This window comes from Plectropomus leopardus, chromosome 5, assembly GCF_008729295.1.
Source record: "Plectropomus leopardus isolate mb chromosome 5, YSFRI_Pleo_2.0, whole genome shotgun sequence".
Taxonomy (NCBI): Eukaryota; Metazoa; Chordata; class Actinopteri; order Perciformes; family Serranidae; genus Plectropomus; species Plectropomus leopardus.
Genome location: NC_056467.1, coordinates 18,822,476 through 18,835,684, shown reverse-complemented (window position 1 = coordinate 18,835,684; position 13,209 = coordinate 18,822,476). Strand labels below are relative to the sequence as shown.

The 13,209-nt window shown below is 43.2% G+C and overlaps 1 protein-coding gene across 1 annotated transcript in view; it reads left to right on the top strand.

The window, feature by feature from the left end:
• Positions 1–7,305, top strand: part of npas1 (neuronal PAS domain protein 1) — a 42,486-nt gene extending 35,181 nt beyond the window's left edge. The window contains exons 6-12 of the mRNA XM_042486740.1: positions 2,006–2,180; positions 2,335–2,447; positions 2,872–3,068; positions 3,149–3,255; positions 3,468–3,615; positions 5,092–5,204; positions 5,309–7,305. Coding sequence (XP_042342674.1) covers positions 2,006–2,180; positions 2,335–2,447; positions 2,872–3,068; positions 3,149–3,255; positions 3,468–3,615; positions 5,092–5,204; positions 5,309–6,399 — 1,944 coding nt within the window. The 3' untranslated portion in view covers positions 6,400–7,305. The remainder of the gene's footprint in view (positions 1–2,005; positions 2,181–2,334; positions 2,448–2,871; positions 3,069–3,148; positions 3,256–3,467; positions 3,616–5,091; positions 5,205–5,308) is intronic.
• Positions 7,306–13,209: the final 5,904 nt, after the last annotated feature.

The window sequence follows — 13,209 nt, the reverse complement described above, 5'->3', positions numbered from 1 at the left end:
GTACTGAACATATTACTGGAAAATCAAGACTTGGATTATACTGCAGAAGTTTTGTGAGAGTTAATAAACGGATGCTTTGATATGGTTTTGCTGTTTTTAGGATAACAACACATTGACTCATTGTTTTGCTGATCATGATCAATGATCATTTTGTGGGTGAAGTATTCCTTGAAATCTTACCAATATATTGCTCAAAAGTTAAAAAATCTAGCATGAATGGGCTCCAGTTAAAAAGTCACACCTCCTGTTAGACAATTACGAGGGAGTGATGAACACATTAGACTTCAACCACATTCTTAAAAAATATATACAAAGTTTTTGACGGCGGATATCTAAACTCACACCTCCTACTTCGATATTACTCTGCTTTTTCCTACCAGAGCTTCTCTTTATTACTGCGGCACTACAAGCTAAAGGTGAAATGCATTTTTGAAGTTTTATGATGGACAGGGTTAGCTGCTGTCACTTCAGATCGACTTGATGCATTTCTTAAACCAGTTTAAAATAAGTCAAAAACATTCTTAGGGTTCTGTTGTTTTTTTTTTTTTTAAAAAAAAGAGAAAATAGAGACTTGGATATAAAATGACAAAAAAAATCTTTACCACATTTTTAGCAGATAACACAAGAGAAGGAAAAACGACTACAGGGATACTCGAACTTCATTGTGTTTTTAAAACGGTATAAAGACTTACAGTATGCAGTCTTTGTTCGGTATTTGAATTGATGAGGCCTATAAAATGTCAAGTGGTTACATTGGGAACCTTTTTCTCTCTCTCTCTCTGTGTTTCTTTTTTTTTATCTCTACTATCTCTTTGAAATAGAGAAGAAAAAATCTTATTTATATTTTGACCTAAACAGATATCAAATCAGGCACATATGTCAGTTGGACATTTTCTCATTTTATCAAAGTCTGACACATTTTTTTCAGTACGTAGGGAAATTTCTCCATATGGTGCTTATTAAATCTAGTATTTAATTATATGTTTGGTGAAAAACTTCCAAAATAACAGGACATCCCTCAAGAGATTAAGCCCTGCATGTCTGGGACTAACAACCTCTATCCCTTCACTTATCCTCCCTCGCTCTGTGGGGTTTCCTCCATCTTTACCCCTCTCCGTTCACTCATCGTCCACCTCATTCCTCCGCTCCCGCCTTCCTCGTTCCCGCTCCTTCCTCTCCCCCGGCTGTGATGTCCTTGAGGGCCTGCTGAAGCTCCCATAAAGCCTGCAGTAAATGGCTCTAATCCGGTAATAAATGGCTGTGTCCTACAGACAAGGGTGTGAGGCTGCTGCAGCCACGGCTTTATCAGATGGAATTGTATTGGCACACACATGCGCACATACACACACGCGCGCACATTCACAGATGTAATAGAAGCTGCATGCATGTGTGTAAGCATGCATCCTTTCTCTCTCCCACAGCTCTGCTTCTCACACACACTCATTTATAAAGCTTCAGATGGAATCACACCTGCTCCGATTGTGCTGCTTTTATGGATGCCATGCAAGAGCAGCGCCATTATTACCTTTAAATGATTAGAGATGCGACTATGATGCATTATGATGATAGGATCATATAGAGCTGTATGAGCTGTTGCGTTGCTCTTTATGTCTGCGGGGACAGACTGTAACTGAATGAAGGAGCAGGGAGGGACGGGGGAATAAAAAGAATAGTAATGTGACCTTTGGAGATACTTGGAGTTCACCTGTTTTTAATCAGCAAATACAATTGATTTTTATCTCCCCTGGTTTTATTTGTGTAATACTGTAGTCACTTGGTCCTCTGAGACTGGACTTAAATGTATGTGCATGTGTGTGTCGGGGAATGTCTTACAACCTCCACACTCCTTGTTGAGTTGTAACCCAGAGCAGTGCTTTCATTTTCCTGTCATAACGTGTATTGATTTTTCCACTGTGTGTGTGTGTGTGGGCGCTCATGTGCAGGCATTTGAGCTCTAAGCTCTTTTTTTTTTTTTTTTTTGATCACTGTATGTGTTTCTCTTCAGGTGGAGCTGACCGGCAGCAGCGTGTTTGATTACATCCACCCAGCGGACCACGTCGAGATGGCAGAGCGGCTGGGAATCAGGCCGCATCTGAGGGCCGAGGCCGGCTGTCACACGGGTCCCGAGAGCGCCTCCAGCTCTGCGTCCACCTCCTCCCTGGCTGGTACCCCTGAGCCCGGTACTGATTACACTGTCAATTTATATGTATTTATGTTAAATCTACTGAACTTAACGTATGGCATCAAAACAACAACAGACATTAAAATTATGATAATTTCTCTGGGGTGGATGCGTTCTCATTTTTCTAGCTTTTCTTCTCTCATCCTCGACAGCTCCGTCTAGTCCTCATTCTCCTGCTGACGATCCTCCCGACCGCGGCTTCTTCATCCGCATGAAATCTACACTCACCAAAAGAGGCCTGCACGTCAAGTCTTCTGGATACAAGGTACAAACATCTGACAATCTCAAAATTTGCAAACACACCTATTATTCTGCATACCTTCACCATTTACCTGCTTGTTCTCGGTGACAGTAAAATAACAAGCGGTCCCTGTCATTTTGTTTTGCACGGCCAGTGTTTCATAGCACTGTTAAGGTGGTTGTTTTCAGTGTGTTTTATGGCTGTGACCTTATTTCACACTGGACCACTGTGCATAACGGACAGTTTACTGCACTCACCGCTGTAATACCAGAGGCTGCTGCATTTTTTAGCTCAGAATCTGACTGTGTATGGTTTTTATGTGAAAAATATATTCATAAAAGATATATTTTCTTTTGTTGTTAGTGTTATTTTCTGCAGGCTGGATTTTGTTACTGTCTTGCAATGCCAAAATGTCCTTGTGTGAAAGGCATTCTGATGTGTTTGTCAGGTAATCCATGTGACAGGACGAATCCGCTGCCGCCCTGCACTCGTGCCGGGCTCCGCTCGCTCAGTGCGTCGACCGATGGGTCTGGTTGCACTGGCACACACCCTCCCGCCCACCACACTTAATGAAGTCCGCATGGAGAGCCAAATGTTTGTCTTCCGAGTGAACATGGACCTACAGGTCACGTATTGTGAGAACAGGTGAGGACTTTGTGTTTTGGAGTTTAGAGGTTTTGGAAATTGAATATATACAAATATTTTTTTGTTGCATTTCTTTATAGGATCTCAGAGTATATGGATATGACCCCAGCAGAGGTGGTGGGACACACCTGTTACCACTTCATACATGTGGAAGACCTGGAAAACCTTCGGCAGAGCCATGAGGACTGTGAGTCGCATTGTATATTGAATTTATCCCCATGCTCGTTAGTCTACACAGTGTGTGAACTTGGGGGAGAGCCTGTCAAAATTGAATTCTGTCCTGTTGTGATAGGCGCCCTCTGCTGCCATCATCATGAACTGCAAAACCAATAACGGACTTCTCTTGTCCTTTCTCTGGTGTCCTTTCTTTCTTTCCACCCTCCGCTTGTGTCCACTCAGTGCTGAGGAAAGGCCAGGTGGTGACCGGTTACTACCGCTGGCTCCAGAGGAGAGGAGGCTACCTGTGGATCCAGTCCACTGCCACCGTCTCCATCAACCACAAAGCTCCCCATGAGCGAAACGTCATCTGGGTCAACTATGTCCTGAGGTCAGTAGAGCCATATTCTGTGCTCCAGGGTTGCTGATATGAGCTGAGTTTATATTTGAAGGCAGCATACTGTGCACAGATCCTTTGAAGGGATAGATAATGAAATGCAGAGGGATTATTGGAAGAGTTTCATTTACTCCAACATGTGAGAAAAGTGAGGATTGTTACTCCAAATAGTGACATCAAAGCAAACCACAGTTGTTTGACATTTTATATTTGTATTAAAGATAACCAAAAATTAAACTAAATTATAACGTGGCAAAAATTAGGTGATTTCATGTTTTTTTAGATTTTAGATACATATTATTATTATTGCTATTATTATTATTATTATTATTTTAAATTAAATTAATAAATGTATTTATTTATTTTGTACCCCCAAATAGACTTATACTTAGTGAATCTCTTTTTATTGATTTCGTCCACTATAATGACTATTATATATTATATATAATATACTATATATTAAGTTAAAGTCATTTTTCTTGCAGACTCTGTAATGCTGTTTAGCTCTGTAACTAGCAGTGCAGCATTACGCCGTCCCTGTTTAATGTCTGAATTGTACAGACATGATCTAAGAAGGTTTTGATTACAAAAAATTGAACACTCTGCACCTTTTGTTTCATTTAGGTTTAAATGATCCTTCAAATGTCTTATTACTTTTGTTTAAGGCTTTATTTATTTACTCCGCAGCCACAACAACTGCAGTTACCTTGACAAAATATGCTTTCCCCTTTGTTTCCCTCTTGTACGCACACACACACACACACACACACACACATACATATTCACCCAGACAAGGATGCAGATATACTCAGAAGACTCATATATGCACACACACACACACACACACACACACACATGCACACACACGCATGCACAAACACAGTTCATAGCACAACGGCGGAGCAGTCAGACAAAAACAAGAGGAGTAGGCTGAATTTCAATGCTAATTGGACTAAAGCTATATAATTACAACAAATGGATGTCAGAATTTTGGGGCTGAATGGTGTTTTAGTTAATTAGTGCTGTAATTACAAGAGCTCATTAACTTCTCCAACAGCCTCCTCCTTGTCTGAGCTTAACTGTGTATAGGTGGGCTGCTGAGTGGGGCACTGTGTGTGTGTGTGTGTGTGTGTGTGTGTGTGTGTGTGTGTGTGTGTGTGTGTGTGTCTTGAAGGGCGGGGTCTGCCTGTCTGTCTGTTTTCGCATTGGTGCTTGTGTATGTGTGATAAGGGCTGTTGTTTGGAGAATTGGGTGGATGTGTTAGGTGGAGGTTAGAAGGGTTTGAGGCAGTTTGGCTATTTGAGGTTGCTATTAGGCTGATTATATGTTGTTTCCATCTCTAAGTATTCACTCAAATCAACACGGCACTAGTGTTTTTTTTTAAGTGGCTTTTAAGTGGCAGATGATCATTTGTGTATACGTCCACCTTTTCTCCTTTTCCATTTTCACATCTATCATCCATCCATCCAGTCGAACAGAGCTGCCTGACACTCCCCTGGATCTGCTTCAGCTACCAGAGAACGTACGAGCGGAGCGGCTTCGTGTTAGCTCTTCCCCCACCGACAGCTCCCCACAGGCCCGAGGTAGGACGCTACACACACATTACTTCCTTCCCGTGATGCCCACTGACACACACAAACACCTGACTGCACCTCTTTTTATCATAAAAATCTCCCTCCCTCCTCAGGCTCGCAGCCAGTGAAGAGCTCAGTGGGGAAGGGTGACCCCGACACTAAAGGCAGAGAGAAATTCACCGCCGTCGCCATCCAATCAGAGGACAGGAGAAAGCGCCTGCTGAGGTCTGACCCCGAGGGCGCTCCTCCTGAAACCCGTCGCCGACTGGAGGAGCTCCGTCATGCAGAAGAGAGTGTATCGGCCTCCTCTGACCTGGCGAGCGAGAGCGAGGGGGAGGAGGAGGAAGAGACAGAGTGGGACCAGGGGGGAGACAGTGACAGATTGAAACAGGAAGATGGCGGGGGAGCGGGTAAACATAGTCGAGGAGGAGAAACCCCCACTAGAGGAGAGAGGGGGAGCAGGGTGCACAACGGCCGGGCTGTGATCCAGCAGCTGAAGAGCGTGGTGACCCCGTCTCCCCTGCCCGGCAGCCCCAGCATCAAGACTGAACACGATGCCCTGACCACCGGGGGGCGTTGGGCGTCACACACACAAACCTCCACCTCCCTCACACACACCACCCAGCCCCAGCCCTCACACGCACACACGCCCTCCAGCAGCCTCAACGGCGACAGCCCCACCACCCCGATCCCCGACTCTTCCTCCAGCAGTGAAGCCCCCCCAAAAGGATTGTTCACTCCCCCGTCCCCAGCTCTGTCTCCCGCCATGTCCGTGTCCTCCCCGCTGCCCCGTGAGGACAGAGTCGTGTCGGGGGTGGTGAGTCGGAGCAGCAGCGGTGCAGGTAGTGCTCCTGACTTTGAGCTGCTCCAGAGACTGGCTGCAGGCGGTGCAGCGGGGCGGGTCCTCTTCCACCCCCTTGCCCTCGGCCCGCAGGGCCCTCAGAGCCTCTATGCTCCCAGCACTATCCGCTACGCTCCACCTGAGCTGCCCCCCTCCCATCACCACAGTGCAGGACACAGCGATGGCCTGCAGCTACGCTCGGACCACCACAAGGGACCCCCGCCAGCCTTCTTCCCTCACCTACAGCGGTTGGCCGGCTTGCCACCCTTCAGTGGTTTCTCCCCGTCTGACAGCCCTTTCTCCTCCGGCCTGCCCTTCTGTATGAATGGACTGAGGGGGGCTGCAGGCTCCGAGGAGGACTGAGACTCAGAAGGGAGGAGGTGAGAGGAGAAGATAAAAATGAAGGACGGAGCAGAGTGACAGACCAGAAAGAGAGACACTGAAAAGGGCAGGAGAGACAGAAGTGGCAGGACATTAAGCCTCTAAGGACGTTACTAATTGGACATTGAGTTGAATAACTGCAGTTTTAGAATATGTGACAAGTCACTGCCATAGGGAATTATTGTGTCTGCCTATCGTGGACAAGTGACAGTGACTCTCAGAGAAAACGGGACGTGGAAACTTTTGACTGGTCGTCCCTCAAGACTTTCCGTCTCTACAACAATAATGAACTCTGCTCTGTGTCTTTCTCTCGACGATTGTGTTGATTTCTGTGTCTCTTCCACTCAGAGAAGCCATATTGTATATAGAGACAAAACCATAAAGACCCTCAGCTCACATCCTCCTCACTGTCACTCCAATTAACCCGATTAACCCTAAAGCCAGTAGAAAGAGATGGACACTTACACGTCGGTAGGAATGAAAGCGACTTTGGAATATAAATTTTTATTATTGCAGTATTATACAAATCATCTCTCATGCTGAGATTTCAGGTGAGAGTTTGATTTAAGGGTTTCCCCTTAAAAACTGATGGAGAAAGCCCTCTGGTGTTTTTTGTATTGAGATTCAAAATAATAATAAGAATAAAAAACAAGTATTCATCAGTCAGCCATACTTAAAGCACACTGTTGGGACAAAAATATGAATAATGTCGTCCCAGACATTCCATTATATATAAGGGAAGAAAATGCAATGCAGACAGGACGCTATTTCTATTGTTTGATTATAGAAAGGTCACTTGTTTAACTGAGTATTAATTATAGTATATTCTGTGTGATGCTGCGATTGGGTTTGTGTATGAAAGCCATATTAATTTTTTTTTATTTGATTTTTTTTAATGGAAGGATTGTGTGAAAAATGTGTCTAGACAGACAAACTAACATTATTTTATTGGATGTACAATATCATCCAAACACCTTTTTTTATTCTCTGAAAAGGATGTTTCTGAAAATGTTTTTAGGAGGGAGAAACAGTGCTGGACACAAGTGTTTGTTACCATTTAAACCTCTGTGTTTTTCCGAGCACTTACTGAAATTTGTTCTGGTGTGAACTCAAAGCACTTCATCACTTAGCACTCGCCGTGTGATCCTGTTAAAACAGAAAAAAAAGAAAACAATGCAAGAGTGGTCACTAATATCATAGCCTGACCCCCGCGTAGATAAGGGGATAAATGGTCATTTAAAAAGGCAGGTAAATAAACAGACCACATGTGGTCATTAAAAATCGACCATAAGAGGTCAATAAAAACTACCAAAATTATTCTGATATTGGTTTCAGTTTAATTCAGACACCTGGGAGAGAAGTTTTAAATTAAAAAGTGGAAATATAAAACACTTTAAATTTCTGTTTTCACACTGATTGATTTGGATTCCTGTCAGGACAAAAGGAAAAAAAAAAACAAACAAATACAAAACACTTTTTTATGTGGAAAAAAGAAGCAATCAGTGCATTTGAACTGTCACAAACAATTTGATGATTTTCTAAAAGACACTCAAACAATTGAGAATGTTAACATTTGCTCCTTTTTGGACAAAATGTTTATATTGATACAGCCCAACACATCATTGAAAAATTGTGACAGCAATACAATATAATCAATGATATACACTCTCAGAAATAAATGGCAGAAAACTCTCTAGCACTTTGGGAAAAAGTCCTTTAAATGTACATGTCGTGTAATAAAAATAAACTGAAATTTCTATCATCTGTCTTCAAAATGAGGCCATAAAGCCAGTCACCATATGTACGTTGCTTTTTTTTTGCTTCCGAATTCAGATTAAAGTTGACTGCCTGATTTGAGGGCTTAGTTTATGTAGAAATCTCTGATGTCTGACAGAAAAAAAAAGAAGAGGCATTTCTAATTGTTCGGCTCCGATGTGCACTACACACCCATACTGAAGCCGTCACATGCAAATATGTGTGAGCGCACATCTTCTCGGGTGTTTAATGGTATAACGTGTGTGTGTATGATTGCGTGCGTGTGCTTGTACAAGTGTGTATGTTTCCTTTTTTTTTCCTTTTTGTTGAATTAAATAGCTAACCCCCCTGCCCATCACTGTGAATCTAACGTTATCCCCCCATCTTTGTGAATACTCCACCCGCTCATCGAATAAAATGATCAAATGTAAAGAGAAAAACCATGATACAGATGACAATAACAATAAAATATTCCAGTAGAGGAGCACAAGTCAAGGCTTTGTCGTTTTCTTTTCTTGTTTCTGTGCGGCGCATGAACTCAGCCTGGCATGACTCAATTTATTTTTTAGAATTATAATTTCATGTGTAACTCAAATAGATCATGTGGAAGACATATTTTTAAGTAGGCTCTATTTGCATGCTGAAGATTTGTTAATATCAGCTGCTATCATGCATCTCATTCACAAAACATTACTATTTCAGGCTTATTTCAGACATTTATGAACAGCCTCTCACTATACATGCAAGACATAAATTCAAGCAACACACAGCCAAGAAAAACAAACCCAAGGAACAAATCAGCAGCAGGATAAACAGAGAAGATGTCATGTTGTGCAACAGCAGATAGTTATATGTCATCGACAATCACATGGGCAGTCTTGCATATTCCCAGAGTTGACAATAAAACACAACAGTATTGATCCTTACTAAAAAAGTGAATTGTGGATCAGGTGAGAGTGACCCTGGGACGAGGTGGGACGTTGCCTGAGTGCAACAAATTTGTCTGAAATGAACATAAAAGTACAGCGAGTGCACAGAGAGCGTCTCACTTATGAGAGATTATATGCGGGCATGCATTACCATGTGTGTACATATGTGTGTGTGTACAATGTTGGTTTGCTCGCGTGTCTGTGTGCGTGTGTATGCGTCTCCATGAATTTGCGAGTGTGTGTGCGTGTGTGTTGTCTGAAGCAGCCCCAGGGAGGGGCTCTGACATTGAAGACGGGTTAAATCCTGTTTTACATTCAAGTGGCAGGCCCTAGTTCATTAGAGTGAGGATCATTCCTCCTCAAGACCAAAGGAAGCGCATACTAAACAAGAGCAGTTGTTGGGGAGAAAATGCCATTGTACGTGCAAAACCGTATGTACTGTATAAGTGGATGTGTGCGCGCTGATGTGCTGGGAACACAACAACCTCCGCTTTCGTCTTTATATCTTCTTTTTTGTGGAGTACAGTTTAAGTAAAGATTTGTGTCAGTGTGCATTTGTGTGTCTGTGTGTGTGTGTGTGTGTGTGTGCGCGTGTGCAAGTCATGGCAGCTCTCCTGACTGTCTTCTACTCAGCCTGTCATTGAGTCACCCATATGCCCTCTCTGTCACTGACTTTGATGGCTTATCTTACCCCCTGAATTGGAGTCGTGCTCCCGGGGGAAATACCTTAGCACATGTAAATGCATTTGAAAGAGTAAAAATATGGGTAGGAATAATAGAGTGAGGGATGCAGTGAGACACCCAGACAGCCTCCACCTGACACGGGCTTACTACACCTCCACAACTCTCTCTTTCCTCCGTCCCTCCTCTGCTGCCTCTATTTTTGTCAATGTTGCCCAACAATCTCCTGCTTTCTCCTCTCAGCCTGGAGAAGGCCAATCCATACTTAATGCACTTCTCAAGGCAGATCCTTTGATCCATACACATGGCATTTAACACCTGAGAGCAGATGAGCAATCTGCTCTCAAAATAAGCAGAGGTTAGGGCTGGGGAGTGTAGATGTGCAGCTCAGGTTTCGAGATGTATGAGGTTACCCCTGGACTCGGAGCTGCGGCTGGTGTTGTGGTTTCTGTAGCTGCTCGGGTCTGGGGTGGATGGTGTTTGTCAGTGAGGGCGCGTCTCCTGCCTCTGGGCGCCCTGCCCTTTAGACGCGCCAGGCCTCAGGAGCCTCCTGCATGCCAAACAGACCTGTGCAGTCAGATGCAGCCGCGGACGAGAGATGAGGAGCAGAGAGGAGAGGAGGGGAGGGGAGGAGAGGGGAGGAGAACGTGAGGAGGAGTCCAGAAAGAAACGACTGGAGGGGGAAAGGGTAGAAGAGGATCTGAGGGAGGGAGTATTGGAGGGAGGAGAGGGGCTCGAGGGGGAGGAGGTGGGTGCTGGTCACACTGCAGCAGCCATCTAGACACACCCTGCATGTGAAACACAACTGCACTGAGACGCCCTGGGAATCAGCGAAGGAGAGGTGGGAGGAGAGGAGAGTGAGAGTGAAGGAGAGAGAAGGAGAGGAAGAAAGGGTGACTCTGAGGTGAGTCTCAACAGCAACACTGTGTGTCGATGGCCGCGAGATATCACAGACCTTCGCCCTAACCCAGTCAGTGATAGTTATCACAGACAAAGCCCCCCCATCACTAACACTCCCACACATACACACACACACAACAGCAACCACATGCTGCTCCACTCAGTTCATATATTCATACATGCTTGCAGATGAGAAGCTCATTATAAAAATTATGCATGTGCAGCATGTGTTTGTGTGGACAGTTTGTACATCTTTTGACTCCTACTGTGAGGAGAGTTTCTACTCCGACAGCACTTAGATATTAAATTGGGCTATGTTGGCATAATCAAAAAAATATAACTTCTCATGAAATATTGGGTTACAAGGAGAAGTCTTTATTTGTACTGATAATTTGCTGCAAATTAGAGTTGTTTTATTTAAAAGATCTGGCAAAGAGATCTTTGCATGTTTTGTCTCAATTTTTGATGAGAGTGTATTAACAGTGCATTCAGAAATTAAATAGACCCCTTCAATTTTTTTGTTGTTGGCATTTTGTAGCTTCATTTGCTTAATTCATTTCCCCCTCTCATGAATCTGTGCTTGATACTATCTCAGGTGTTTCCCATTTCTCTTAATCATGGTTGAAATATTGCTGCACCTTGCTTGGAGTCCACCTGTGTTAAATTCCCCTGATTGGACATGATTAGGAAGGTCACACACCTGTGTCTGTAAGATCTCACAGCAATGCATATCAAAGCAAAAAAGCAAGCCATGAGGTTGAAGGAACTTCTCGCAGAACCCAGAGACATGATTGTGTTGAGGTGCAGATTTGGGGATGGCTACAGAAAAATGATGCTGGCTTCAATGTATCTTACATAGAAAAAGTTTTGGAGCAACTATGACTCTTGCAAGAGGAGTGATTTGGGGAGATGGGCCACGATAATAGAAGTGACCACGAATTCAATGGTAACTCCAGCTCCTGAGACTTTCTGAAGGACAGCCATCACTGTGACACTCTTATGGCAGAGTGGCCTCAGTAAAAGGCACATAAAGGCTCCTAAAGGATATGTACACTTCAGGACAAGAATCTCTGATCTGATGAAACCAAGACAGAACTGTTTGACCAGGATGAGGGCAAACACGCAAGCTCATTACCAGGAATACTTGGTGGTGACAGCATGGAGCAAAATACATAAATCTTTGATGAAGACCTGGTCCAGAGCGCTCAGGACATCATACAGCGCAGAGGGTTCACCTCCTGACATGACAATGACTCTAAGCACACAGCCAACACAATCCAGCAGTGGTTTAGTGATAACTCTGAACGTCCTTGAGCAGTTCGGCCAGAGCCTGAGCTTCCACCCAGTCGAACATCTCTGGAGAGACCTGAAAATGGCCGTCCACCAACAGTCCTCATCCAGCCTGACGGACTTTTAGAGCATCTGCAGCAAAGACTGGCTAAATATCTCCGGGTGTGCCAGGTTTGTTGCATCATACTCGAGAAGACTCAAGGTTGTAATCGCTCTCAACTGTGCTTCAAGTACTGGGGTAAGTGTCTGAATACTTCAGTTTATTTCTTTTGAATGAACTTGCAAAACTTAAAGATATACTGTGCAGGATTTTCCCAATAAACAATGTATAGACTCTTACAGAGGTAATGCCTCTAAATCATCACTTATGACCCACTAAGGGTCTTTACAGTGTGTAAGTCTTCCCTGCACCAGTATTCTCTTATGTTTGTGTTGGGGATGTGTATTGGTCTGTAGCGTGAAGCGCTACGGTGAGGTCAGGGTTTTATAAAAGGTAGCGATCAGGTGAAAGACTGCAGGCATCCAGGAGATAGCGCTGGAAAAAAATGCAAATACAGCAAGGTAAAACATTAAATAAGAGTGAATTTGGGGTTTAACTCTTACTGTTACGCATGTTTATCAACAGTAACTGATAATCTTGCATATACTTTTAAAATCTTAGATGTAAATTTAAGATCCTTTTTTTTACTTTGTCATTATGGGGTATTTAGTGTAGATGAGGGAAAAAAAAAAGAATTTAAATGATTCCAGCATAAAACAAAACATAAAACAACTGAAGGCTTTGGAAAAGTTTAAAAATGCACAGTATGTATCCTGTTGACTTCTGTCATGTACAGTGTTCACAGTGAACAGCAGCATCATTATGCTCAGAGATCAACAAAACCCCGTAGTTTGCGTTCATTTTATTAAACTCAAATTTATCCAGGAATATGCACGAGGTAAGCAGAATGTAAACTTAAAATAATTTGTGTAATTTCACCCTCAGGTCTCATTTAGGAAAAAGGGCCGATTTAAAACAGCAAATGGGATGTTAAAGTATTAATATATGAATTAAATAAATAAATAAATATATACCAGCATTAATGTTTCATCACAACTCATATCGTGTCATTTCAGTTAAAAAAAAAACATGGTTAAGTGTGCAGTATCTCCTTTAAGATTACATCATAATTTAGGATCCACTTAAGTGGTGCAATTTCCCCAATTTGGAATTAAATTACCAAAAAACAATGGACCA